A 26,346-nucleotide genomic window follows, 5' to 3' on the forward strand; every position below is an offset into this window, starting at 1 on the left:
CTATAAACGTTGTTGAAAGCCTACAAATGAAAAGGATTTGAAGCCGACATGTTGCCCCATATTGCTATTATTGCTCATATAAGATAAATCATATTCCAATAACCTTCCTCGTCACATTTGTTTAAGTACACGAGATATGATCATCAATGACATTATCAGCTTCGTGTCTACTAAGAGGACAAGTATTGTTGCTTTACCCGCGGGTTATTCCCAATTCCGAGCGTCTCATTTTGATATTAGCCTTCTAATTGAGCCGCTCGTTCTGAGCTTAGAGCAATTCTTCGAATCTATGGATCGTCTGATATCTACATTATTCGGCAAATGGCCCCACTTAATTATAAGATTATAACTAAGTATGCAACTCCTAGGGAAGAGAAGGATGAGAATATTAATCAATCATGTCAAAGTCTCGACAAAATTATATCACTAGACGGGAACCGAATTTGGATCCCTAATTGAGATTATAGAATGTAATCTTGAACCCTCTGGAATTCCCAAGGGAGGATCTATGCATGAACAATTGTCAACGAAGAAAAGCTCCCACTCTTTAATTCCACATTTTTCTAATGCAACAACTATTCTTTCCCTCGCTGTGTCATGTGGATATGCACCATCTGGACTAACAAGAACTGCCCCTGTATAAGATTGCCCTGCAACTCGAGCAGCCCCATGATAATGGAACAGACCCCAACTAAGATCATCAGCTACATCCACTATTGTCCAAAACTCATTTGACACAACTCCATTATCCAATACACTGAAATAGAATGTCCCAGGTATCTTGCCTCTTTTAACCCTATATTTTCGCCGCCTCCAAACCAACTGACCCTCTAATGTTCTCACCTGGAAAACTGGTTCATACCAGAATGATCCTTTTGCCTTTCCCCTGTAGAATAGCTGGTACTGGCATGGGAATTGATCATATGCTGGGTTTTGCCCCGCTATAACACGCCAACTCCATTCCAAATTCCCCAACCAACCAACAAATAGATCCTCAGATATGTCGTGACATAAGCTCTTACCCCGAAATTCAACCATTGGAGGCACATGAGGTTTGTCAGGGATTTTTGCATCCAACTCTAGACAGTTGTTTTTCTGTAATACACAAAGTGAAAATGCCTCTAGAGTGGGACTTTCATATGAAGCAATACAACGATAATTACATACTTGGTCTACAGGACTGCATTTATTTAAGCATTGAAGAGCTTTTCTACAATTGGGATCCAACAAGCAGTTAAGTATCTCCCGACCACAATTCTTTACCATGCAGTTCAAGGTAGAAAAACCCTTTGCTCTCAAGTTCTTCAATATTGGAACCGGCTTTATGTAAGCATTGATGATTACCAACAAACAGAACCTTATATCATCAGAATTATGTCTATCCCATGCTTCAGATACAGTCTGCACCACTCTAGATGACTCTCCTGTTTTATCTAATTGAGAATTTCCAACCATTTTGCCAAATATACTTCCTTTAACATCATTATGAATATAACAGCCTCCTAATTTGTTCTCTATATCTGGTGAAGAGTCAAAGCATATTACGTTTGGGATATCTTTGCTATTTATCTTAATCCACTGAATTGACTCTTTATTTGCAACAGAAACAATCGCCAATATATCAGTTTGAAGTAATTCCCTCTTGAGTCTCATGGTCTGATCTCCATCAGAATTCGATCGAATGCATTCATCAGTAAACACAAGAAGTTCATACCCGTCGTCAACCCATTTTAATCTTTTTGCCTGCTATGATAAGAAAGGTCAGTTAGTGGTCCTGATCCGACCTAATAAAATTAATCCAACTATTTATATGACAAAAATACCTTTATAAACATACTACATGTGCTGCAAAATTATCCGTGCGAGGGAAATTAGATATTTCATTCATTAAGATCTGAAACACATTCTAGCTGAAGCCGAGATCATCAGTTATTCTTTCTTTCTTTCTTTCTTTCTTTTTCCCAATTCAACATCTTCTCCATCGTAGATATGAACTTATTGGTCAGGACTCAAGAAATTATTGATCAATATATACACTCATATACAGCAGTAATACTTTTCGCAATTTGAACATTTTTAGCATCAGTCAATTTTCTGCACATAAGCAAATAGATATCATGCATTCAGGTGAACAAAAACAACAAAAGAAGACGAATAAGAGTAAAAGAATTTCAGGCCAAAACCGAGGCTACTTAACAGTGTGAAGCATGACTTCCTCCCAGGATGCAGAATTCAGAGGACTCACAGCTCCTTCACCCACCAGAGCAATCATCTTCACTGGAGGTTCAGGAGGAGGCTCAGCCGTCACCGCCTTATTTGCCGTCGAAACCGCCAGTAAGGCCGGAGACAGACGAGGAAAGGGTGTAGGCGGATGAACAGAGAATGAGCGAGAAAATTTTGAGGCTCCATGGGGAGAAGGATGAGGGGATGAGATTAAGGAGAAGCGAGAAGTAGGGTTTTGATGGAAACCGATGCCATGAAAGGGCGCGAGAAGTCGTGGAACTTCCAGAGACATGAAAACAGCACCTTCTTCAAACGGTAATTGGCGATGCTACAGGGGGTAGAGCCTTTTATACCCTTCCCCTTGCTCCTTAAATAAGTAGAAGCTCCTTTTGCTTTTTTTTTTAAAAAATTTTTTTAATAGAGGACTACTCCTCCGATCCTTATTATAAGACCCAATTTAACTTTTTATTTGGTCCTAATTATAAGACCCAATCCATTTTCTCTCTTATATTTATGCATTTTTTTCCAAGATAATCCTTCTAATAATGATAGTTTTAGCCAATATACTTAATTAGCAAGGATATTTTAGGAATAACAACACTTATTTATTATAAATAACCAACTTAACTTACTTCCTTAATCTCCTCAAATAAGTCAATTAGGTCTTATAATTAGGACCGGAGGAGTATAATATAAAAATGTATGTCGGTTAAATTTTGAAACTTACCAAAATGAGGATATGCTTTAAGGAAACTTCTCTACAAATTTATTTTTTGTGTATATAACATTTTAGATTTTAAATTATATGTACATCATTTTATATTTTAATTTGAGCAAATAATTTTAATGAATGTCATCCGTTAACAAAATACTCCTCCGGTCCTAATTATAAGACCCAATTGACTTATTTGAGGAGATTAAGGAAGTAAGTTAAGTTGGTTATTTATAATAAATAAGTGTTGTCATTCCTAAAATCCTTGCTAATTAAGTATATTGGCTAAAACTATCATTATTAGAAGGATTATCTTGAAAAAAAATGCATAAATATAAGAGATAAAATGGATTGGGGTCTTATAATTAGGACCAAATAAAAAGTCAAATGGAGTCTTATAATAAGGACCGGAGGAGTAACATATTAATTATCAGTAGAAAATCATCTGTAGAAATTTAGAAGACAAATTAGGAAAACAAAAATATTATCGTAATTTACCCCAATTTATATCTCTCGTCTATTCATATTCCATATTAATTAATCTTTTAAGGATTGCATTCTAACTCATTACTTACAAGGCGAGATTTATTTCTTTGATTTCATGTTAGAGAAAGAATTAATATGAGAGACAAACATATTTTAATAAATAAATTGTATATTTGATTCTATTTCATTTCACAAGAATTGATGTGGAAAACCATTTCGTTTCACAACTTTTAATTTAAAAAAATGAAAAAGACAACCGTCGAAGGCCGTTGCCACCAAAATTGCCAACGCCCGCGTGCCTCCGAATGCCTTCATAGAAGAAGTTTAGACAAGACATGATAACAGTAAACTGATAGCAGTTAGTAAATTAAGCCAGCACTTACTTCTCCATTATAGGACTGAAACAGTACCTAACCACCATACTTGACAAAAATGCAGCACATAGAATTTTGAAAAATAAGAAAATAGGATTACAGAAAAAGGTAAACAGGAATTGTTCTCAGACATGTTACAATACAGGGTTTTAGTCCAGCCATGCAGCCATGAAGAGATAAGCCAAAGAAGACTTGTATCTGAGAACCGTTTGAATTCGCTCATGAGACTTGAGCCATACCAAATCCAACGCGCATGAACATAGATGAGCCCACCTCTCTCCTTCTATCTCTCTCTCTCTCTCTCTCTCTCTCTCTCTCTCTCTCTCTCATACATCATAGAAGTGACTGAAACGCTCATTTTTCAAACTTCTGCCTCACTGCATTGAGACCACCAAAATTCAACAAAGAACATAAGGATGCTGATCTCTACTTCCTATGAGAATATTGAGCTTCAAATTCCCTCTGAAACTGATCTCTGGATGTTCCTTTCGCTGTTAAGACGACATCATCAAGAAATCCTCTCTGCGGAAACTCCTCGGGCAAGAGGGCTTGATATATCTCGAACTGTTGTGCAGCTTCCTCCTTTTTATCCAGCAGACTGTATATAATGCCCTGCCACAATTATTCGTCTATTTGGTCATTACCGCAGACTTAATTCTTGTCACTTATATTTTGATCGCGCTAAAACTCCATAACCGAAAAAAGTAGACATTCCCCAGCTAATAACATAATGCCATTTTACTGGAGTGTTTGTTACAAGAACCAAATTCAGACTACAAGATGAGTTATTAGGTGCAGGAATAGTATAGATCTCATATTTAACACAACTCGGTGCAAGAGCCCTTAACACATGAAACACTAGAAAGCACAACTCTACTCTCACTTCATGCAGAGATCTAATATAATAATGAAAATTTGGCAGGCAAGAATCAGCCTTCGCTGTCAAGTCATGAAAGCTTAAACAATATGTTGAGGATTGACCTGCCCGAGATCCTAAGCTATAAATGTTAGTCAGGAGTAATTTTTCCTTTCATGGTTCCAATGGTTTGACAAAGTTATCAAAGTTAAAAAGAGGTAGGTCTAACCACTGGGATAAGAAAATCAACCAGTAAATACTGAAAAAGAATGTGAAAAACAAGGTTCAATGCAGAATGAACTGACAGGTTTCAGACGCATACAAAAAGGAAAAACATCCTAGAACCCTTAAAGCCCCAAGGATCATTCTTATCCAAGAAGCATGTCAACCGCAATTCACAATAAGTCGATTTTGATTGACATTCCCTGTTGGCCATATAAAACTAAAAATTCACATCGATGAACCAGTCCTGTGAAACTCAACCCTTCACTTAGATCTTTCTCTAGCTAGTTATCCTTACAAGTCTGCATCTTTTACATGGTATCAAATCCAGTGCAATTATTAATATGATGTTCTTTTCAAGCAAAATTCAAATAATAATAATAATTTAAAAAAAAAAAAAAAAGAGCCCTCCACACAAGTCGGAAAAAGAGATGCCTGAGATTTGAACAACATTTTAACTACTAATAAAAAAATTTAAAAAAAAAAAACCTTTTTTAGGGAGAATTATAATGAGGTCCTAAGAAAGAAAAATAATTATAAAACAAAGTTGTTATTTTCTAATCTAGAACTTGTTATTACAAGCTACTTAAATTATTGGTAGGACTTTTTAGTAATTATTTTCCTTACTTAGGACCTTACTGTAATTCTTTCTACTTTTTAATACTCGTAGTTTGTACTACTAAACCCAAAGGTGAATGAAGCTAGATACTACCAAATGAATGAAAAATCAGCTGGTCGTTAGCAATTGTTTAGACAGCCTGAACAGACTAATTAGCCCATGGAATGCATACCCATCACAGCTATAAACAGACACATAGAGAACGTGTTTAAACGGGTTTCAGTTTGAACACAAGATAAGGAGTTTAAAATCTTGGGCATGACAATCTTATCCTCTCATAGGCTTTGCATTGGACTGGAAAAGAATTGGACTGCCAACCAGTAAACTGGACGTAAAGAACACAATTGCTTTTAGGATAGTTTAATATTTTTCGTATATGCTCTTGAATTATCCATACAAATTCCTTCCGCATTTGAACCAGATCAACTGACAACAGAAAGAAAACCTGCGTGCCAAGACAAACTTTGTCGGACAAACTCACCTGACAAAGATAAGGCCTGAAATCCCGAGGATCTTCATCAACCAATTCTTGAAACCTTTTTAAACCCTCCTCCAAATCCCCCTGCAGAGCATACAAATAGTATTTTTATTAAACCATTACTCTAAAAGATGTAGTTAAAGTCTGTGCATGATTGTATTTTGGTGCCAGGAAAAGAGATTTATTTCCTAATATTGAACATAATCAAAACAGCCCCGCTACCAGCTGAGGACTTGAAAAATCAAATAACTGCTATAAATAAAAGTTCACCTTCACAACATGCATTTGTGCTATTAAGATTCTTATATTTCTCTCTTCTGTAACTCTTTTTTCACGGCATGCTGATTCTAAAGCCTCATTCAGCATTTCAAAGACAGCCGGACCTTCATGTTTTTTGTGCATCACAATAGCCAAACCCTGTGAAAAATTAACAAGTACCACTTGTTTTAACCATAACAAGAAATCAAGTATGAAGATATGAGACATAAATATGCGGATGTTAAAAATGCCATCCAAGAAACATCTAACTATCTAGATTCAAAATATCTAATCACTGAACTGCAAGTTCTGCATGAACTGATAGCCTTTGTGCTATATTGGTTGAAGACCAATCATCTACAAGGTGAAGAAAGACTCAGGTGCACTTCTCACAATAAGTAAGAGAAATACAATCACCTTTTAAACTTTTAATTTCACCAAGGGCTAGTAATGTAATAACAACCAACATTCAAACTAAAATCTAAAAATCTAATATGGTTATATTTCCAAAAACTCATCAATTCCATTGTGTTCAAAGATATGTATGAGTGTTAGCATATAAATGACGGCTAAAACGAAAATTTTGTACCTTTCAGCTTGGAAAATTGTCGAAAATTTTCAATAATATTCAAAAGAGGGTGACAAATCTTACATGCAGAGCTCTGATCAAGAGAGGCCTCTGCTCCAAGATTTCCTTGAACAATCTTTTAGCCGTACTCAATTGCCCCATTGTCTCGTAACAAAATGCCAGCAAAAGCCGCCACTCAACCTCGTTCGGCTCTGCATCAATCAAACTCCCGACGTACTTCACAGCCTCCTTCGACTTCCCCATCCTTATTTTCTTAAACAAAATCACCTTCAGAGCCTCAACATTTCGCGGGTCCTTCTCCAGAATCTTCTCGTACATTTCCTCGTCCTCACTTTTCTCTTTCAAGGCGTCACTACCCTCCTCCAGAGCTACGCCTGAAGTGACAGAGGGCAGTGCTAAAGCCACTCTTCTGTTAAAGCACCCGATTAAGATAAACGACCCAACAAGAAAAAACACAAGCTTCTCCGACAAAAGTTTGAATAGGCTTGTTCGAACAGAGCGAGGAAAAGAAGTAATAGAGCATGCTGAAGAGGAACAATCCAACTCTGCGCAAAGAGGAGAGGATTTGAAGGAGTTGCGAAATACGAGAGGTTGAATTGAAGTTAGCGTGGGTTTGGTGGGGCTATGAACCCATCGCTGTCGGAATGAATATCGGAGGCAATTGGCATTGAAGAGGAATTTAGAATCGAGCAGTTCTGCTTGGAAGAGAGAGAAAGGGGCGATTGAGTACATGTTTCCAACAAATAACACAGCACAGAGAAAACCAGGGCTCAGGGTTTAAGAAAATTAGCATAAAAATTAGCGTCCAACTAAATACCCTATATCATCTCCAGCTCCCTTTTGCCGTTACTGCCTTTCTGCATATGTTTCTCTCACCACCATTATGGCAATATTTCAAAAGCACCATTCTCCAGGTGAAGCGGGGTTGCGGGGTTGAAGGTGAAGAGAGGCAGGGGTGAGCAACCAAGCATCCTACCGTCGTAATTTCTTATTAATGCCCCAAAGGCCCAAACTCAACGCTGGTATTGTCATATGGAAATAAATGCTCCCAAGAACCAACAAGTCTTGTTGCAAGTAGAAAAAATTTGAACACCTTAAATATTATATTATGGGTCCGATTCTTAAGATGATGTGTATAAAAAAAATACTGTTAAGAGGATCCCACTACAACTCTTGACGGTACCCTCACAGATAAATCTCTTATTGTTCGAGTAGGAGAATATTCTAGAACCCTGGGCAACCAAAAAAAATTCTCCCATGAATATTCTTTGGATAATTCTAATATATTAAATGGTCTATTAGTGGTAATAAGTTTAAGGGAAGGGTTAAGTTTTATTTTACAGTCTGAAATGGGTGCAATTTTATTCATAAGTATTAAAGTGTGAAGCATTCTCTTGGTCAAAAAAAAAAGTGTGAAGCATTCAGGTCCCCAAAAAAAAAAAAGTGTAAAGCAAATTTAAGTGTTGATGACACCCTAGAAGATACAGGGTCTTGAACGAATCACAGTTGAAGAAAGGTACTGAACGGTGATCAGTGGCGGAGGTTGGCATAGGATTTTTCTTAGAAAAAGTTCATCAAGAGGATCGAATGGGCCATACACTTGGGGAAAAAAAAATTAACTCAACTCAAAATCTATAATTTTCCTTCTATCATTCATGTTAGTCACTTCAGTGATCAGAGGGAACTGCAATTTCAAAAGAAATGGTTAAAAATATTTTTAAGAAATTAATGCTCATTCTAAATTATTAAATATAAATTTCATACACAATTCTTTGATATCTCAATTTTATACATAACTCCCAATCCTGCGATACTCTCCATTCTCCAACTTCACCTTCAAGGCCCGCTTTAGGAATAAAACATGATGAGAAGCAGAAAAAATGAAAATAATACTAAACGCAAAATAATAATCGAAAAAGTCTTGGTCAATTTGGTACATCTCTGGCCTCTCGTTAGACTGGAAAATAAAATCATTATTTTATTGATTTTTCTTTTGGAAAATATTAAGATGCGTGACTGAGAAGAATGCGTATTCAATGGACTTTGATTAATCCTCCGTCTCTGAGAAAATCCAGAGTTCCAGACGATGGGGTTAGCATATGAGATTACTCGCCCTAATCATGGAATGGGACGACAGGACTTAATGAAGCTTTATACAGTACATGGGCTCGAATCCAGCCTCCACAGAGTGGGAACCAAAAAAAAGCCATAAAACTGAAGGGGAAAATTTCAAGGTTGATAACTCCAATTTCCAGTCATAACACCGGGAAGTTGAAATATTAAAGATGCAGAGATGTTAAATAACTCTTCAACCGCCATTGCACTCCCAAATTGGTGTCTACTTATTGAAGAAACGCGAATGCATTCATCATTATCCAAGTTATGTAAACAGAAGAAAGAAAGACAGGCCTTAGAGGAAGTTTCTGATGTCCAGGTTTTTGGCTTCAACCGCTTCCTCATCCTTGAATTCCTCCCTGGAATGGCAACATGACAAGTTAAAAATGAGTCTAGGATGGAAAAACAGGATTCATATTGCGAGTCCCTCAGTCCCTCCAACATCTCAAGTGGCCATGTCATATTTCAAATGTTTCAAATTCTTAAATCATTGAAGCCATTAAGCCCAGAGAAGGTATCATTCTATTATGCCAGCCCCAAATGAGGCGGCAATAAGATCATACATGTGATTTGCACCCCGAGACATCAAGGGAATAAATAAATAGCTAAACAAATAGTGAAATTTGTAATCAGCATTAACAAGACTGCAAGAGTACTACCTCTTCTTTTGAGTCTCCATTGCCTCTAGAGCATCTTTCTTCAGCTCCACTAGTTGTGCCTTGGCAACATCGAGCTCTAGCTTCTCCTCATGCTTTGGTAGATCTTCCTTCCGAATGCCAAGTCTATGTGATCGCCATCCCCCAAATTTGGGGTTGGGGGAAAAAAGAAAGAACAAGGTAAGGAAAGTAGTGAAACCTAGCCACTCAATCACATGAGGGTGTTTAAATTAGGTTTTCAAAAATGATTCTATAATGTATAAAGTAAGTATGTGAGAAGAATTTTGCTTCAACTTGCATGAAAGCAAGCACTTTTTTTAAGTGCTTTTAACTGTTACCAAACCACCACCACCACCCCCAAAAAAAAAAACTAGTTAAACAGTATTTGAAGTATTTGAACTAACAAGTAATTAGCTACCCAAAATCCAAACCACATGGCCGAAAATACAACAAAACAAAACTTAACTAAACAATGTGATAAATTGTCATAAGTTAGATTAAGCAGATAGACATCTTCCTTCTCATCAAAGAATCTAGATGTCACTTTAATCATTAGTCCAAAGTATCAAAATAATATAGGGGTCTCGCTCACTTTTTGTTCATCTTCTCGAACTCAGCCATGAGAAGACCCATTCCTTTCTTATCATCCCTCATCAGAGGTTTCTTCAGATCCTTTTCAACTTTGTCCAATGCTTCCATCATCATGGCCTCTGCACCCATATCATCTTTAATACCGCTCCTGCAAAAGAATATTAACATGACCAAATGATCTAACGTAATGAACAATCTGCAAATAGTGAAGCGAACGAACTTGCTTCTCATGGCCTTGTGCCCGGAAATATATATCAGTATAAATATATATTTACATAAAAAAATTCATGTGTACCCCAAAGTTTAACGTGGATATTAATTCCAAAAAATAGCCAACTTTTACAGAGCGACTGTAGATATTCAGGAGGACAATAAAAATTGGAATAAAGCAAGCTTTGGAAGCAGAGGATTTAGGGTTAAAAAAATGAGTTGTTTGCCGATTCAAAAGGGCATATTGAACAGAAAAATTTCATTTACACAGCACAAAAATCATACGCATCTTGGTTTTCAGGGAAAAAGAGAAACCAAATTAAGTAGGAAAAAGCACACCAAAGTTAGATAATGGAAATGGTTAAAGAATAGACCATCACATACTTAATTCTTATTTCCTTCAAAGTCAAAAGATAAGTACGAGCATCAGGAATATCTTGTGTTTCTGTTTGAATTGTGTGTCTGATACGTTGAGCTTCAGTAAACGCGCTTACTCTGCACAATAAACAAGAGATTATAACCATGAAATAGTTCAAACATAGAAAAAAGACAACAAATTTTACAGGATTACTGCAAGAGCGAATAGAAACAAGATTTCAAAAAAAAAAAAAAAAAAAGACATTAAGGTAAAGCAGAAGCTCACTTCTCCCTTATTGTCCTCATGATCCTCGCGTAATGAGAAACTGCAGCTGGATCATCCGGATCAATAGTGATCTTCTCTTTCCTTAATATTCCAATCGCTGCTTCAAATTTTGTCTTCACCTCCGAAAAGGCATTCTTCAACATCTCTTTTGCATTCAATTAGAAGTACAATATCAGAAAATGATATCCCAAAAAAAAATTCATTAAACTTCACACTCCGACTGCATAACCGTTTTTTATCTAAAGTTAACTCAAATTGCACCTGTACAATTGAAAGCTAACTAAAACTACCGGATCAAATAAATGAGCAGATTACATGATTACAGTCAGATCACAATTCAGCAAGATTTATCATTTATGCTGCAGAAAATGGAGTCAGTTAGGGACCCATACCAGCACCAGCATATGCTTGGATGCTGATCCCAAAATATACTTACTAGGGATGACTCTAAATTTATGATAAAGGGACAAATAAGACAAGTATAGTCAAGATTACTCACGATCTCCCTTTAATGCAGGAGGACCGGAATCTTTGGCAAAGTGACGGACCAGGATGGTGTGCTCCTTTTGTACAAGTATTTGACTAGCACAAACCTATAAGAAGAGAAGAAAAATGGACCCATTACCAACCAAAAAAAAAAAATTGATCAGCGAGATTGCCATAATTATCGTCATGCCAAAAGAAATGAGCAGAAAGTGCACATAGGAAAACCGATCCCTTACAAATTCTTAAGAAACCAACCAGTGTGCCAAGCGTCAATTGTCAGATGGGTATTGGGTAAAAACAAAGGAATGAAAAATGTTCTTTTCTCATAATTAGTTATAAGAAATTTTAAGCGGAACACATACCCTAGTCATACCAATTTCTTTCATTTGTACATATTCTATTCAATAAGATCTGTAATTACTAAGCTCCAAAACTTTTTGGGGTTTGAAGGATAGCCTTAATGCATTTCCAGCGATGAAGATGATCAGGAATCATAGGGTCACTAAGTTATATGCTTCTTCGAGCTCCACCCAAGCACGCCATTTAAATGTTAGAAAGGATAAGACAAATTGGCCAACACCCTCCCAGAATAAAGGCATTGAAATGTCAATATATATATATTCTTAACCATCGCTAAAGCTAGTCAATACCTAGAGAGAACTCTCGCTTTTTACCATTTTTTTCAGTGATCGAATAGAGCTTCAAATGCTCTTAGGCTGCCATTAACTAGTTTTTCCAGCCACCACCTCATCCTGACATCTATCGTCATTTTGCATTCCAGAAATGGCTTCACCAAAAATTCTTGGTAACTAGAAGACACAACCGCGTTACCCTTGCTACATTCAGCTAAATCCAGAACTCCATAGCTATGCAGATCCCGACAACCAATCAATTAGGATCAGAAGTTTATTAAACATGAAATGCAGAATATTGCACCGATCATTTAATGAGAAAAATAATCACTTTATGACAGCAATTTCTCTGTTTACTTTTCGCCGAGAATGACTCGAAAATGTAAAGCGAAATTAAGATCGAAAGTAATTCAGACGAGAAATAGGCCAAACGCTCACCAGTTTGGATTTGTTAACGAGACGAGAAGCGAGAGCCATGGTCAGAGTTCAGTGTTTCTTCTGCTTCTGTTGGCTTTAGGGCTTCTTGCAATCTGGTTTGAGAAGACAGGCCTCTTGTTCTCTTAACCTGCGATGAAACGCTTGCTAGTTACCCCATGGAACAGCGCTTTCCTGATGAGTAGGCCCGCGTTACATTTCAGCCGTTCGATATGATGCGACGATGCGATCCAAATTCTTTAAAATCTACGGCGGTAATTTTGAGGAACTTGCCATTCCTCTCTCCTTCTGCGTTGACTTTCTCACATCGCATGGCATATTACTTGGGCAAAAAAGAAAAATAAAGATAAAAGTGATTTTTAGTCACTTTTTTTAACATCCATCTTTTATATTTTGAGAGAATCCCAATTAAATTTAATTAAAATACCTAAATTCAAATTTAAGTGTACATTTTTAATAAATTCCTAATTAGATCACAAGACTTTATTAAGAATTTTTTAATGTTATTAAATGATCAGAATGCCCTTCTTTAATTCTAAAAAAAATTGATTGTTTTACCCCTCCCAAATGATTTCTCTTTTCTCTTATGATTATTTTTTTGGACCGAAAAACATATAAATAATTTTAAAATATTTAAAATATGTATATATAACCAAAACCTTTAAAAATATTTTAATGAAACATTTTAAATTACAATATAAATACCCTTTAAATAAATATTTTGTATTTTCAAGTTGTAAATATTTATTTTTAAGATATAAAAATATCATCATCATAAAAATATTTTATATTAAATTGTTACAAATTACAATTTTGAGTTAGAATTCAATGTTTGCTTAAATAAATAAAACTAACATAAATTATAAGAACATAATATTAAATATTTTTCGTAATTAAAACATTTTAAGATCTTAAAATAAATATTTTAAACAAAAAATAAAAATATTTATTTTAAGTCTATTTATGTTAAAATTTAAAATGTTTTATTAAAATATTTTTGAAGATTTTAGTTATATATACAAATTTTAACTACTATAAATTTTTTATCTGTTTTTTAGTTCTAAAAACAATCATAAGAGGTAAAAGATTATTTAGAGAAATAAAATAATCAATTTTTTATTTTAATTAAAGAGAAACATTCTGGTCATTTAACAATATCTAGAAATTCTAAATTAGCAATCTTGTTAAATTAAGATTTTTTCTTATATTTTTAATACTCAATTTTTTACATTTTAGAATTTAATATTTGATTTTTTTTTCAAGTAATCTTGATACTGGCACAATGTTTGACCGCCGAAAATTCAATACATCCTACCACTTCTTCTTCTACAAATGTTTTTATCTATTTTAAAATTGAGTAAAATACTCTAATTACCTTTCTAATTTGCATCAATTATAAAGATCTCTCCTCTATTTTAAAAACATACAGTTTAATCCAATTATTTAATACTATTAAGAATATTCTTAAAATATTCTTAAAATATTATTTTTAAATAAATTTTATATTAAAGTAAATTTTATTTACTATTTTATCTCTCATTCTAATAAATTTTTAAATTTTATTTCTACAGTTATATCTATTTCTTTCGGTTAAGATAAACATCAAAGATTAGAGTAAAAAGTTTAACTAATTTTTTAATAAATATTTATATACTTGACTAAATATGTTTATAAATTTTTATAACAAAGATATGTTTAAAAGTTTAGAATTATAAATTTAAATAATTTATAAAATATTTTAAATTTATATCATTTAAACTTCACAATAAACAAAAACTATGTATTTAAAATAAGTTTTTACAATTTAAAAAAATTAAAGTAAATAATTTCTAACTAATATGATACAATATTAAAATTATAAAATATTATGATTTAGATCAAAATTAATAAAATTTATAACGTATTATAAATTTTAAAAATAATTATTTTTTAATTTTATGAATACAATTTTTGGAAAATATAAATGTCTAAATAATTATTAAGTTAAAAATAGGTATTTTGGAAAAAAAATAATTTAAAGTCAAATTTAATGGTCAACTAATAGTTTAGGTGGATGGAAATAAAATCTTAAATATACAAGGAAGATTTATGTAATATATGTTTTAACTGTAAAGGAGGTTCATGTATGTTTTCTAAATAAAAGAAAAGTTTCTGTAATTGAGATAAAATAGAGGGAAGGTGTCTAAAATTGAGATAAAATAATTAATTTTTTATTTTAATTAAGGAGAAACATTCTGGTCATTTAACAAAATCAGAAATCTTAAATTAGGACTCTTGTCCAATTAAGATTTTTTCCTTATATTTTTAATACTCAATTTTTTACATTTTAGAATTTAACTTTTGATTTTTTTTTTTTTTTAGTAATCTTAATGCCCGCGCAGTGTTTGACCACAGAAAACCGCAGAAAATTCAATACATATTACCACTTCTTATACAAATGTTTTTACCTAATTTAAAATTATATAACCATTTAATACATCTTTTAATTTATTACAAGACACATGTTTTGAACTTTAAATAAAAAAGTTGTATTTATTATGCTTGAGAAAAATGACTAGGGTTTTCTCTATTTATTGCATTTTGTGCAAAAAATAATTTAAAATCAAACTTAACGGTGAACTAACGGTTTGAGTGAATGAAAATAAAATCTTAAACATATAAAGAAGATTTATGTAACATGTTTTTACTATAAGGGAGGTTTACATATATTTTCAAAATAAAAAGGAGGTTTCTGTAATTGAGATAAAATAAAAGAGAGGCTTATGTAATTGAGATAAAATAATCAATTTTTTATTTTAAGTAAAGAGAAACATTCTAATCATTTAACAATATCAGAAATCCTAAATTAGAGCTCTTGTCTAATTAAGATTTTTTTCTTATATTTTTAATACTCATTTTTTTACATTTTAGAATTTAAATTTTGATTTTTTTTTTCCAGTAATCTTGATGCCCGTGCAGTGTTTGACCGCAGAAAATTGAATACACCTTGCCACCTCTTCTTATACAAATGTTTTTACCTACTTTAAAATTATATAACCATTTAATGCATCTTATAATTTATTACAAGACACAAGTTTTGAACTTTAAATAAGAAATTTGTATTTATTATGCTTGAGAAAAGTGACTAGGGTTTTTTCTATTTATTGCATTATGGGAAAAAAATAATTTAAAATCAAACTTAACGATCAACTAACGGTTTGGACGGATGAAAATAAAATCTTAAATATACAAAGGAGGTTTATATAACGTATGTTTTAACTGTAAATGAGGTTTATATATGTTTTTAAAATAAAAAGAAGGTTTCAGTAATCAAGATAAAATAAAAGGGAGGGGTCTGTAATTAAGATAAAATAATCAACTTTTTATTTTAATTAAAGAGAAACATTCTGGTCATTTAACAATATCAGAAATCCTAAATTAGGACTCTTGTCTAATTAAGATTTTTTCTTATATTTTTAATACTCAATTTTTTACATTTTAGAATTTAACTTTTGATTTTTTTTTTCAGTAATCTTGATGCCCGCGTAGTGTTTGATCGTAGAAAATTAATACATCTTACGTCCTCTTCTTATACAAATGTTTTTACCTATTTTTAAATTATATAACCATTTAATACATCTTATAATTTATTACAATACGCAAGTTTGGAACTTTAAATAAAAAAGTTTATTTATTATGCTTGAGAAAAGTGACTAGGGTTTTCTCTATTTATTAAATTCTGTAGAGAAAAATAATTTAAATCAAACTTAACAGTTAAGTAACAATTTAGGGCAGATGAAAATAAAATCTTAAATATACAAGTGAGGTTTATGTAACATATGTTTTGACTGTAAGAGAGGTTTATATATATTTTCAAAATAAAAAGGAGATTTTTGTAATTGAGATAAAATAGAAGGGAAATTTATGTGATTGAGATAAAATAATCAATTTTTCATTTTAAGTAAAGAGAAATATTTTGATCATTTAAAAATATCAAAAATCCTAAATTAGGACTCTTGTCCTAATTAAGATGTTTTTATATTTTTAATACTCAATTTTTTTACATTTTAGAATTTAACTTTTGATCTTTTTTTTCAATAATCTTGATGCCAGCACAATGTTTGACCGCAAAAAATCCAATACATCTTACCACTTCTTCTTATACAAACGTTTTTACCTATTTTAAAATCATATAATCATTTAATGCATCCTATAATTTATTACAAGACACAAGTTTGGAACTTTAAATAAAAAAGTTGTATTTATTATGCCGGAGAAAAATGACTAGGATTTTCTCTATTTATTGCATTCTGTGGAAAAAAATAATTAACGCACCCAACATTTAAAATTGACTCTCTCACACCGAAAAACGATACTTTGTGTGTGCTTGAATAGATCACAAATGCAGCAATAAGCTAATTAGCTTTAATCATCCACCTCCACCTCCCTAGACGGAGTTTGACTAAAAATACAAAAGTCATCCAATAGAGGAAATGGGCATATCCATTAGCTTCTTTATGCAAGAAGTTAATAGAAATATTCCGACCCCCATGCCAAAGCTTCCTAGAGAGCCTTGACAAGGATCATTTGCACTTTCCTGCCCTGTAACTTGGTTTGAACAAGCTTGTCAAATCTTTCTCTATCGAAATTTGAAAGTCACAAATCCTTCAACAAGAGGGGTCACAAAACCAAGAGTAAACAGCAGACCCATATAAGCATGAAAACAACAGACACATATTCAGAAATTTCTTCTTGACAATTCATCCAAATGATATTCCATCTATTAGAAATTTTATTATACAATCTAAGTATAGTTAAACCAATCACTATCGTCTAATGTCTGTGCATGTAATTTTACATTTCTGCAGCAAAAGATTTGCCACATCCACAGGTTTGTGTAGCATTAGGATTCTTAAAAGAGAAGCCTCCCCCAATCAGAGCATCGCTGTAATCCAATTGCATACCATACAAAAAGAGTAGGCTCTTGGGATCACATACTGCAAAACCACATGGAAGAAAAGTTGAGGAACATTTACATAAATAAGTACTGCCTCATGCAATATATAAACTAATAAAATCAAACCCTATAGTAAGACATGCAAATCCCACAATATAGTTTCCTTTGTAATTTGAATGGATAATCATACAAGCAGTGAATTCAAAGAGTCACCGATCACTACAGCTATAGTATATCCTGAATCTCCAGTTTCGTTTCACCAAAATATCTTCAATCACAGGCAAAAGAATATTATTCATCAATGAATTTCTTGTAACATTGTGTGTGCGCGCGCGTTGCAGACCCAATGGAGGCTACAAATTCAGCGAATTCAATACCAAGTAACCCTTCCTTTATTCATCACAGGCAGTAAGCCCAATCAATGGAAGTAATGCAAGAGCAGTTTCAACCATCACAATTCTAGTTCGATCACAACTACTAAAAAATTCAGCAAAGAAAGCTTAAACAAAAGATCATGTAGAAGAAGAAGCTTTTACTGCATTCTCAGATTTAGAAGTCAATTCATAAAATGAACGATGAACCAGCCTCAAGCAAGCAGTGACAGCGAATAAACTAGCATTTCCTATATTACTTTTCCTAGTTATACCTGAATTTGGGAGGGAAAAACAGTCAGCCACACCATTTCACACTTTCAAACTTAGCTCTTAGGTAAAACACGAATTCGAAACTAGAAATTGCAGGCAAATTAGGTTTTAAAAGTAATTTTACAGTATACGAAATAAGTATGTGAAAAAAGTTTTGTCTTCACTTGCATAAAAGCACTTTTTAAAAATACTTTTTGGACAAACCGAGCACCCCCGAAGTCAAAACTATCATTGTGAAAATATGTCTTTGATGGATTATAAATCAGGAAGAAAAAGGTAAATTCTTACGCTACTTGAAACCTGAATCCTGGAAGATTAGTTAATTTCTCGGAGTAAATGTTTCATTCCAAATGTAGACGCACTGACACTCCAAAAGAAGCAATCCCATAACAACCCATATGCCAATGCCATCCCACCCTGCCTTAGGGATTAAAAATGTCAAATAAACTACAAGACAAGTCGTACCAATTACAAAACCATTGTATTCAATAATGGAGTCATCTGCTCTTGTGTTAGCCCCGTCTTCAAAATCCATTGTGTATGACATGCCAGAGCAACCACCCTGTTTAACACCAATCCTTAAGCATAAATCTTGGTTGCGCTCAGACCTCATCTTGTTCAAGTGCTTCAGTGCATTATCCGTCAGAGAAATTGCAGGTGCCAATCCTTCTGGTGTTGGTGCAGCTGTTAGATTTAGGTAGAAAAGACTGTTATTGGTCTAAAGGTCAGGTGGAAATAAATGAATGACAAATGTTATTCTGAAGCTATTGAATTCAACTCCAAAAATATGCACACAAAAACTGAGAAAACTAGCCGTGTCTATAAGATATTCCAACTTTTGGCAAGTAAACCGAACAACAAGAAAACCAAGTTGCCTTGGTAAGGCAAGCGCCGTATTAAAGTGAAAATGAAGAGGCAAAGGGTCAATATTGACGATGTGTCTCAAGGCCTACTGAATGGTTTGATACGTTGTCCACTTCCATCCTATCTCCCTCCACTCCTTCCAATACACCATTAATATATCAAATCTTTGAATCACTGCGTAATTTTGATCAAATCCTTGACCTTATAATGACCGCTGGACTTCCATTTCAAATTAGAAATTGTGTTAAAAAAAGAGTTATTCCCAACAAGTCGCCAGCTAGGAAATCAAGAAATAAATGCGTAAAGGTTCTCATTCCTCTATCTAATATTAACATAGCTCCAATAAATTCGGAGGAATTGAGCAAACTCTAGGTTTTTGCTATTACATTGAAAATATAGTGCAACACTTTCCACAATGAAAGAAAGTAAGAAACCCTTCAAATGGGAGAAAGAGAATCCGTTAACCAAAACTTTTTTTTGGGGGGGGGGGGGCGAAACGAAACGAAACATCTAAACAGCATATGAACATGTAAGAAGCCAACGAGAGAAAAACTGAATTTTTGAGTTTAGCTATCCCTAAAAAGATTAAGCATATGAAATTCCAAACATAACAATGGCACAGGATTAATTGCTCAACAGAGAATAACATGGACTAATTGACAAAACATCAATAGCCAGGTTATGTTCATGATTCGCAAGGTCAAACGGAAGACGTATCAACTGAACTCCATAAAAGTAAGCATCACGAAAATCATATTATATAAAAATCAGGGAGTAAAATATCGAGTAATACAGAATATACAGAAAGGGGAAATAAAAATGAAAAATACCTGGAACTTGAACTGAGCGAATCGAAAAGGATTTCCGATGGTGGAGATTTGGTCGTGAAAATCGAAAAGAGACTGAATTTGGAGGAACAGATATCGGAGCCAAGTCCTTGGGGACACCAAGAACCTGGGGAGAGTACGAAGAAATTGCAGAGAACGCCATTGAAGGGGACCAAAGCAAGTTTCCGTGCCTCGCTGGAAATGACGAGCTATGTGGTGTTGCGACCTTGAAGTTGGCCCCAAAAAAAACCCAAAAACAAAAAGTCTAAACGTGAGATTTTTATGTGAAATTAATTATCGGCCGCTAAAATGCAAAGAACATCATACCTGTGGTCAGATCACAAGCTAATCGAACGATGGAGATAGATCCATCTGTATCATTATTTTTTTAATCAGTTCTATCATTTTCTTTTGTTCTTAATTTTTTGTCTTCATTAAATGTTTGTTCATCCACAGCTCTCTGAGACCCTGAACATGACTTTGAATCCGTTTGGAATAATTTAAAAATAATCTTTTAATCGTAATTTATAAAATACAAGATAAACATGTGAAAAGAGTTATATCTCGATTTACGTAAAATGTATTTATAAGTTATCTCAATCGTGATAATAAATATGACTTTTATCTTTTTCATCTTAAATATAATTTTAGTAATAGTAATTCAACTTGATTCAATTTAAATATGATCATTTACGTTTTGGATCATTTGAGAATAATGTTTATGATGTCTGAGAAATCCATGCCTATTCAACATTCTACATGATAAATGCCGCTTATAATGATAAGGGACAATGACAAAAAAAAAAAAACCCTAAAAATTGCGAAATCCCAATTCAAACACTTAATACTTAAAAATTTTAAGAAATGAAGTAGTTCCTGATATGATATTTTGTAAATATAGTTAAATGACTAAAACGCTCTTATTTCAAAAAGTTTATTAATAAGTTGTGAACTGGTAATGATAAGTGTTAAATAGCAAATGACAAAAATATACTAATAATAACAAATTATTTATTAATAAGTTATGAAGTGACAATGACAAATATTGAATAACAAATGATAAAAAATATACTGGTAATGATAAATTTGAAATAAGGGTATTTTGGTCATTAAACTACATTTATAAAATATCATATCAGTCACCATTTTCTTTCCCAAGGTTTTGAAGTGTTAGGCGTTTAAATTGGGACATCGTAATTTTCAGTTTCTTTTTTGTCTTTTTCTCTAATGATTATGGTTATTGACTTATTTCAAGATAAATTGGGTATTAAGCTAAAATTATTTGAAAAACACTAACCACGTCCTTAATTTTTTTTTTAAGAATAAGATTATGAGTTCAATTTCTAATAGATAGATGCGTGAATTTTTTTCATTGACGGAGTGATGAAAAAGGATAAAATTAAACAAGAAGGTATTTTAAAAATAAATGTAATCTCATTAAAACTGCGAAAAATTACTGTTACTAATTTACTCGACATCCAATGAACATTAAAGAAAATAAAAGAAATCGTGTGGATTTAGATTCATCCATCAGTAATTTGAGGTGGCATCCAACATTAGCAGGCACAAGAGCTACGTTGTTCTGGTTCTGAAACAGATTCGGAGAATCCCGGAAAATATCTGCAATTACATGAACATGATTAAAGCAGGAACTAAGAAAAAATAAAGGAAAAATTGCTATAAAAATCTCAAGAAAAAATATAATTATAAAAAAATCCCAATAATAAATTAACAGCTTCATTTCTTACCATGAAGCTTATCACTCATTTATCATGAGATTTTTTAATAATTATATTCATTTCTTAAAATCATACACTGATATTTCCAAAAATAAGCTCAAAAATCAACAAGAAAGATAATACAAAGTATTTCTTTTAATCCTAAATATAAAACTTATTTTATAATATAAGTCTTAAGTTTAAGGGGGTGTTTGGCAACCCTCAAAAGTGCCGCAAAACGAGACAAACTCATTCACATATTTACTTCGTAAATTATAAAAACACTTTTAAAATCATAATTTGATTTCTATCCAAACACCTTCTAAGACAAAAAGAGTATAATATAACCACGAGTTGGAGATTGACTAAGATTCTTACATGTCTTCTTGGTGTTCATTTTCGAGTGCAATTTTAGCAACGCATAAGAATGCGTCTTCAACATTGTAGTTCTCCTTGGCAGACGTTTTGAGGTGCGGTATGTTTCCCCTGCTCTCACACCATTCCTTAACCTTTTCCTCGCAAACCTGCATCATATATATATACACCCAAGTCTTCATTTTTCACGTGCATGAATAAGAACTAAAGTTACTCCCTCTAGTCTTAAAAAATGTAAGAGTTTAATAATAATGGGTTTATTTTGATATTAGATGTAGCATTTCAATTACCTCTAAAAAATATTTCAAAATTAATTAAATTATTTATTAAAAATGTGTGTTGGTTTTCTTAAAATGTCATATTTATTCATTAGTGTTAGAACTACCCATCATTATAAACTTTTTCTTTTCACGTGTAATCAATATGAATAATTTAATAAATATATTACTCTTTCAATCCTTAATATAAGACCTAATTATTAAATTAATTTTGATTCTAAATATAAGACCTATTTTTCATATTTATTAATTTTTCTTAAAGTACCCCTAGGTATATTCGCTCAACTATAACCAAGTAGAAGAGAGACGGAGAATATTAAGAAAAATGATTATGGTATTTTAAAAAAAGCATACTATATTTCTTATAATTAACTAACTTACCTAACTTCCTTAATCTAATCAAATTAATTAAATAAGTTTTATATTAAGGATCGGAAGAGTATAAATTTGGAAGGCCAAAAATGTTAAAATCCTTATATTTATGATCAAAGTAAATTTTTTTTATTAATTGCACATGTTAAAGAGTTTTTTTTTTTTTATTAAAGGAGTAGTTTCCCATCCAAATGATTAAAATAGATACTCTCCTTTATAAAAACAAACACACAATTTTATATAAATGATTGGCGTAACTGTTTTTCTTAATTAATTTCTACAAATTGGTTATTTAAATAACTATTTTTTTTACCAGCATATAAATAACTATTGTATAAATCTCTCTATTTCAATAGCGTAGTGTTGAAGGTAATGGCCAGTAACACGTAGCGCACTCATACCATGCTGTTAGAACAAAACTAAAATCATTGATTAGATTCAGAAAAGTTAGTTAATGTCGTTTCATACCGTTAGATTCTGGCCGATAGTGAGGTCAATTTTGTTTCCGAGTAATACAAAGGGAAATGCTGCGGGGTTGTCCAGATCTGCCTGAGATCAAAATGAAAAACACAAAATGAGCTTTATTTCATTAAAACCTGGTGAAAAAACTGAAAATAAATGAGTCAATAACAGGGAGATTTTTAGGTGATTTTAATATTTCAAACTGACTTACTTTCCACATCATTTTATTATACTAATTCCAGTCCTTAATATAAAAACTAAAAATTAGTTGACTAATTTGAATAGATTAAAAAAATTAGTTGACTAATTTGAATAAATTAAAAAAAAAGTTAAATTAGTTATTTGTATATCATTACTAATCAAGTGTATTAGTTAGAACTACTATTATTACAAGGACTATCTTAAAAAAATAGATAAATATAAAAAAATCAATTGAGATTTTATATTTAAGACGAAATAAAAATCAAATAAGTTTTTATACATCTTAACAACTCAAGGAATTTTCAAGGAAAGATTCTAAATTTTTCTGTAATTTTAAAAGAAACAGTTATGAAACTATTTTACCATATCCAATGGTAAAAAAGGCAGTATTCATTGTTACTCCGTTGTTGTCATCCAATATATATATACTGATTTTATTATTTATAATTTTAGAATATACATGCATGAATGCTAGTAAAAAAAAAAAAAAAGAATATACATGCATGAAGCAAGTGTACCCATATTTCTTGCCTTTTTTTTTTAAATTTTTCATCCTTTCTTTAGCCCACCAATTCTCTTAGAACATGTGATGAGTTTATGGTCTTAAACATTGAACCAGCCTAGTTCTCTAATCAATTAAAAAAAAACTGCTTCTTTGAACATAAATCTGAAAAGAAGAAAAAAATATGTTACTTGCTCTGCTTAGCTAATTTGAATTGAAAAAAATTAACTAAATTAGTTATTTGTCAAAAATATATGTTTAATTTTCTAAAATACTTTCTTAAATTATTTGTATTAAAATTACCTCTCATACAAACTCTCTTAACATATATATAATCAATAGAGATAATTTAAAAGGAAAAAAAGATAAATATAAAAAACAAAATAAACTAATACTTTATATTTATGAATTATGATTAAACTCGAACTCCCGACTAATATTTTATATTAGTAATTGGAAGCAAGATATCCTAAAGTATATACTACCTCCAGTCCTAAATATAAAAGTTAGTTGACTAATTTGAGTAAATTAAAAAAACACGTTAAGTTAGTTATTTATAATAAATAGGTATTATCTTTTAAAAAAATCTTTACTAATTAAGTTTGCTGGTTAGAGCTATCATTATTAGAAGAAGATATCTTGGAAAAAATAAATTAATATGAGAGACAAATTGGATTAAAGTATTATATTTAAGATCAAAACAAAAGTCAAACAAGGTTTTATATTAAAGACCGGAGATAGTATATCTAACCTCATCTCAAGCATGACCCCAAGGGCAGATACAGTGAACTATCATCTCTCTTTATCTCTTTGTGGATTTTTTTTTTTTTTGGCATTGGGAAGAAAAGTGAATTCAAAATATAATGGAAGAAATGTAGCTATCATAATAAATAGAGCCTTCCATATACATGGTTTGGCCATTCATATCATCTAGAGATTTTTAATCCAATGGTCATAAATTCACTAAACATAAACAGAGACAGTAACTCCACAGAGAGAAATCCGGATTGATGCCACAAACCTGTCTAGAGAACTCGTCATGCCACGTGTTGAGTGTCTCGAAGGTTCTAGGCACATTCACATCATACACCAGAACACAGCAATCTGCTCCTCTGTAAAATGCAGTTCCCAAACTCTGAAACTTTTCCTGCCCTGCCGTGTCCCAAATCTGCAGTCACAACATGAATTTTCCCAGAAAATCACTTCAACCTTTTCCTTAACAAACACAAAGAAATCAATCACTCACCTGCAAAGTTACCGTTCTGTCATCAACTTGTAGTTCCTTTGTAACAAAATCAGCCCCTATCGTGGATTTGTAATGCTCACTGTACTTCTTGTACACGTATCTGAATTTGTAGTAAGTTATGAATTTGATAGCTATTGAGAGAAAAGCAAGAATCAATCAAGTTAATGGGGATTTATATATAATGCTGAGTCTACAGAGAAATCAGAGAAGTAACAAGAATTCAAATTTCATTGTTTGATGTGAAAAAAAAAAAAAAAGGATACTGATTCATCAGAGACGTCTTTCCCACCCTGCAAAATCAAACAGGACAAGAAACAGAGGAATTAAAAACTTACATTTAGTTCGGATCATCCGATGATAAGTGATCTGATGAGTTCTGAGAGTAGAAAGTTATAGATTTAAGAGACATACCCACAATCACCGAGGAGGATGACCTTAAGCAAGGTTCTTTTTCTTCTGCTCTGTGAAGTAGAGTCCATGATGAAGAAGCAGAACCAGTCTGGTTTGTTTGTTTGTTTGTTGCTGTGTTAGTTGAAACAGAGTAAAGAAGATGACGAGGTTATGATCATGTTCTTCGAGGTTGTTCTTGATCTTTCTTCTTGTTGATTAGATCGATCTCCTCTCTTTTGGGGGTCATTGACCTTTTTATGGGTATTGGAATGATGAAGATGGTGGGAATTTGAGAATCATGCGAGCCGATTGCCAACCTGACCAGCGTTCTAATGCCAGCTAAGCTTTGTTATTTTCGGGATAATTTTATCAAAGGACCACTAATGTAAATTTGTTTCGATTGAACTCTAAAAAAACTCTGATGTTTTGATAATGAATAACCAAAATACAGTCCTAATTATAAAAACCAGTTGATTAATTTGAAGAAATTAAGGAAGTAAGTTAAATTAGTTATTTGTCCTAGATAGGTATTGTCTTTCCTAAAATATCCTTGCTAATCAAGTGTATTAATTAGAACTATAATTATTAGAAGGATTATCTTGAAAAAAATTGAGTAAATATGAGAGACAAAATGGATTGGGGTCTTATGTTGAGGATCAAAATAAAAGTTAAATAAATTCTTATATTAAAGACCGGAAGTAGTAACTAATAATTTGAGAGTTGTTATTAGTTCTATATAACACATATTTCACATATGAGTATTTATTAATTTTTTTAAAATTAATCTTATTAATATTCTCTCAATAATAATCAAGTATGAGAGAAAGAGAGAAAATTAAAAAAATGATTAGGGTATTTTAAAAAAATATCATATTAGGTCTTATATTAATGATGAAAAAATAATATCAAAATCTGCAAGTATGCATATGAAAGTTTAGAACTCTCG

The 26,346-nt window shown here is 32.3% G+C and overlaps 5 protein-coding genes across 5 annotated transcripts; all 5 read right to left on the reverse strand.

The window, feature by feature from the left end:
• Positions 1-369: 369 nt before the first annotated feature.
• On the reverse strand, positions 370-2,518 carry LOC114714504 (uncharacterized). Its single transcript, XM_028899244.1, has 2 exons — positions 2,198-2,518; positions 370-1,743 (listed from the first exon to the last, which is right to left on the reverse strand). The coding sequence occupies exons 1-2, from the start codon at positions 2,513-2,515 to the stop codon at positions 427-429; spliced, it is 1,635 nt and encodes a 544-aa protein (XP_028755077.1). The 5' UTR covers positions 2,516-2,518; the 3' UTR covers positions 370-426.
• Positions 2,519-4,158: 1,640 nt separating this feature from the next.
• On the reverse strand, positions 4,159-8,657 carry LOC114714505 (protein SLOW GREEN 1, chloroplastic-like). Its single transcript, XM_028899245.1, has 5 exons — positions 8,647-8,657; positions 6,881-7,666; positions 6,241-6,387; positions 5,974-6,054; positions 4,159-4,407 (listed from the first exon to the last, which is right to left on the reverse strand). Exons 2-5 carry the CDS (start codon positions 7,547-7,549, stop codon positions 4,222-4,224), a joined length of 1,083 nt encoding a protein of 360 aa, XP_028755078.1. The 5' UTR covers positions 7,550-7,666; positions 8,647-8,657; the 3' UTR covers positions 4,159-4,221.
• Positions 8,658-8,843: 186 nt separating this feature from the next.
• LOC114714507 (probable ATP synthase 24 kDa subunit, mitochondrial) lies at positions 8,844-12,736 on the reverse strand. Its single transcript, XM_028899246.1, has 7 exons — positions 12,589-12,736; positions 11,532-11,625; positions 11,033-11,177; positions 10,774-10,884; positions 10,181-10,327; positions 9,592-9,714; positions 8,844-9,291 (listed from the first exon to the last, which is right to left on the reverse strand). The coding sequence occupies exons 1-7, from the start codon at positions 12,625-12,627 to the stop codon at positions 9,228-9,230; spliced, it is 723 nt and encodes a 240-aa protein (XP_028755079.1). The 5' UTR covers positions 12,628-12,736; the 3' UTR covers positions 8,844-9,227.
• A 4,452-nt stretch (positions 12,737-17,188) lies between these two features.
• On the reverse strand, positions 17,189-20,044 carry LOC114714508 (iron-sulfur assembly protein IscA, chloroplastic-like). Its single transcript, XM_028899247.1, has 3 exons — positions 19,860-20,044; positions 18,631-18,849; positions 17,189-17,561 (listed from the first exon to the last, which is right to left on the reverse strand). Exons 1-3 carry the CDS (start codon positions 20,017-20,019, stop codon positions 17,419-17,421), a joined length of 522 nt encoding a protein of 173 aa, XP_028755080.1. The 5' UTR covers positions 20,020-20,044; the 3' UTR covers positions 17,189-17,418.
• Positions 20,045-21,270: 1,226 nt separating this feature from the next.
• LOC114714552 (ras-related protein Rab7) lies at positions 21,271-25,669 on the reverse strand. Its single transcript, XM_028899304.1, has 7 exons — positions 25,422-25,669; positions 25,274-25,300; positions 25,011-25,110; positions 24,786-24,932; positions 23,068-23,148; positions 21,953-22,098; positions 21,271-21,476 (listed from the first exon to the last, which is right to left on the reverse strand). Exons 1-7 carry the CDS (start codon positions 25,487-25,489, stop codon positions 21,413-21,415), a joined length of 633 nt encoding a protein of 210 aa, XP_028755137.1. The 5' UTR covers positions 25,490-25,669; the 3' UTR covers positions 21,271-21,412.
• Positions 25,670-26,346: the final 677 nt, after the last annotated feature.

The sequence above is a fragment of the Neltuma alba genome, unplaced genomic scaffold, assembly GCF_004799145.2.
Source record: "Neltuma alba isolate B1F8T4 unplaced genomic scaffold, ASM479914v2 tig00011509_pilon, whole genome shotgun sequence".
In the NCBI taxonomy this organism is placed as follows: domain Eukaryota; kingdom Viridiplantae; phylum Streptophyta; class Magnoliopsida; order Fabales; family Fabaceae; genus Neltuma; species Neltuma alba.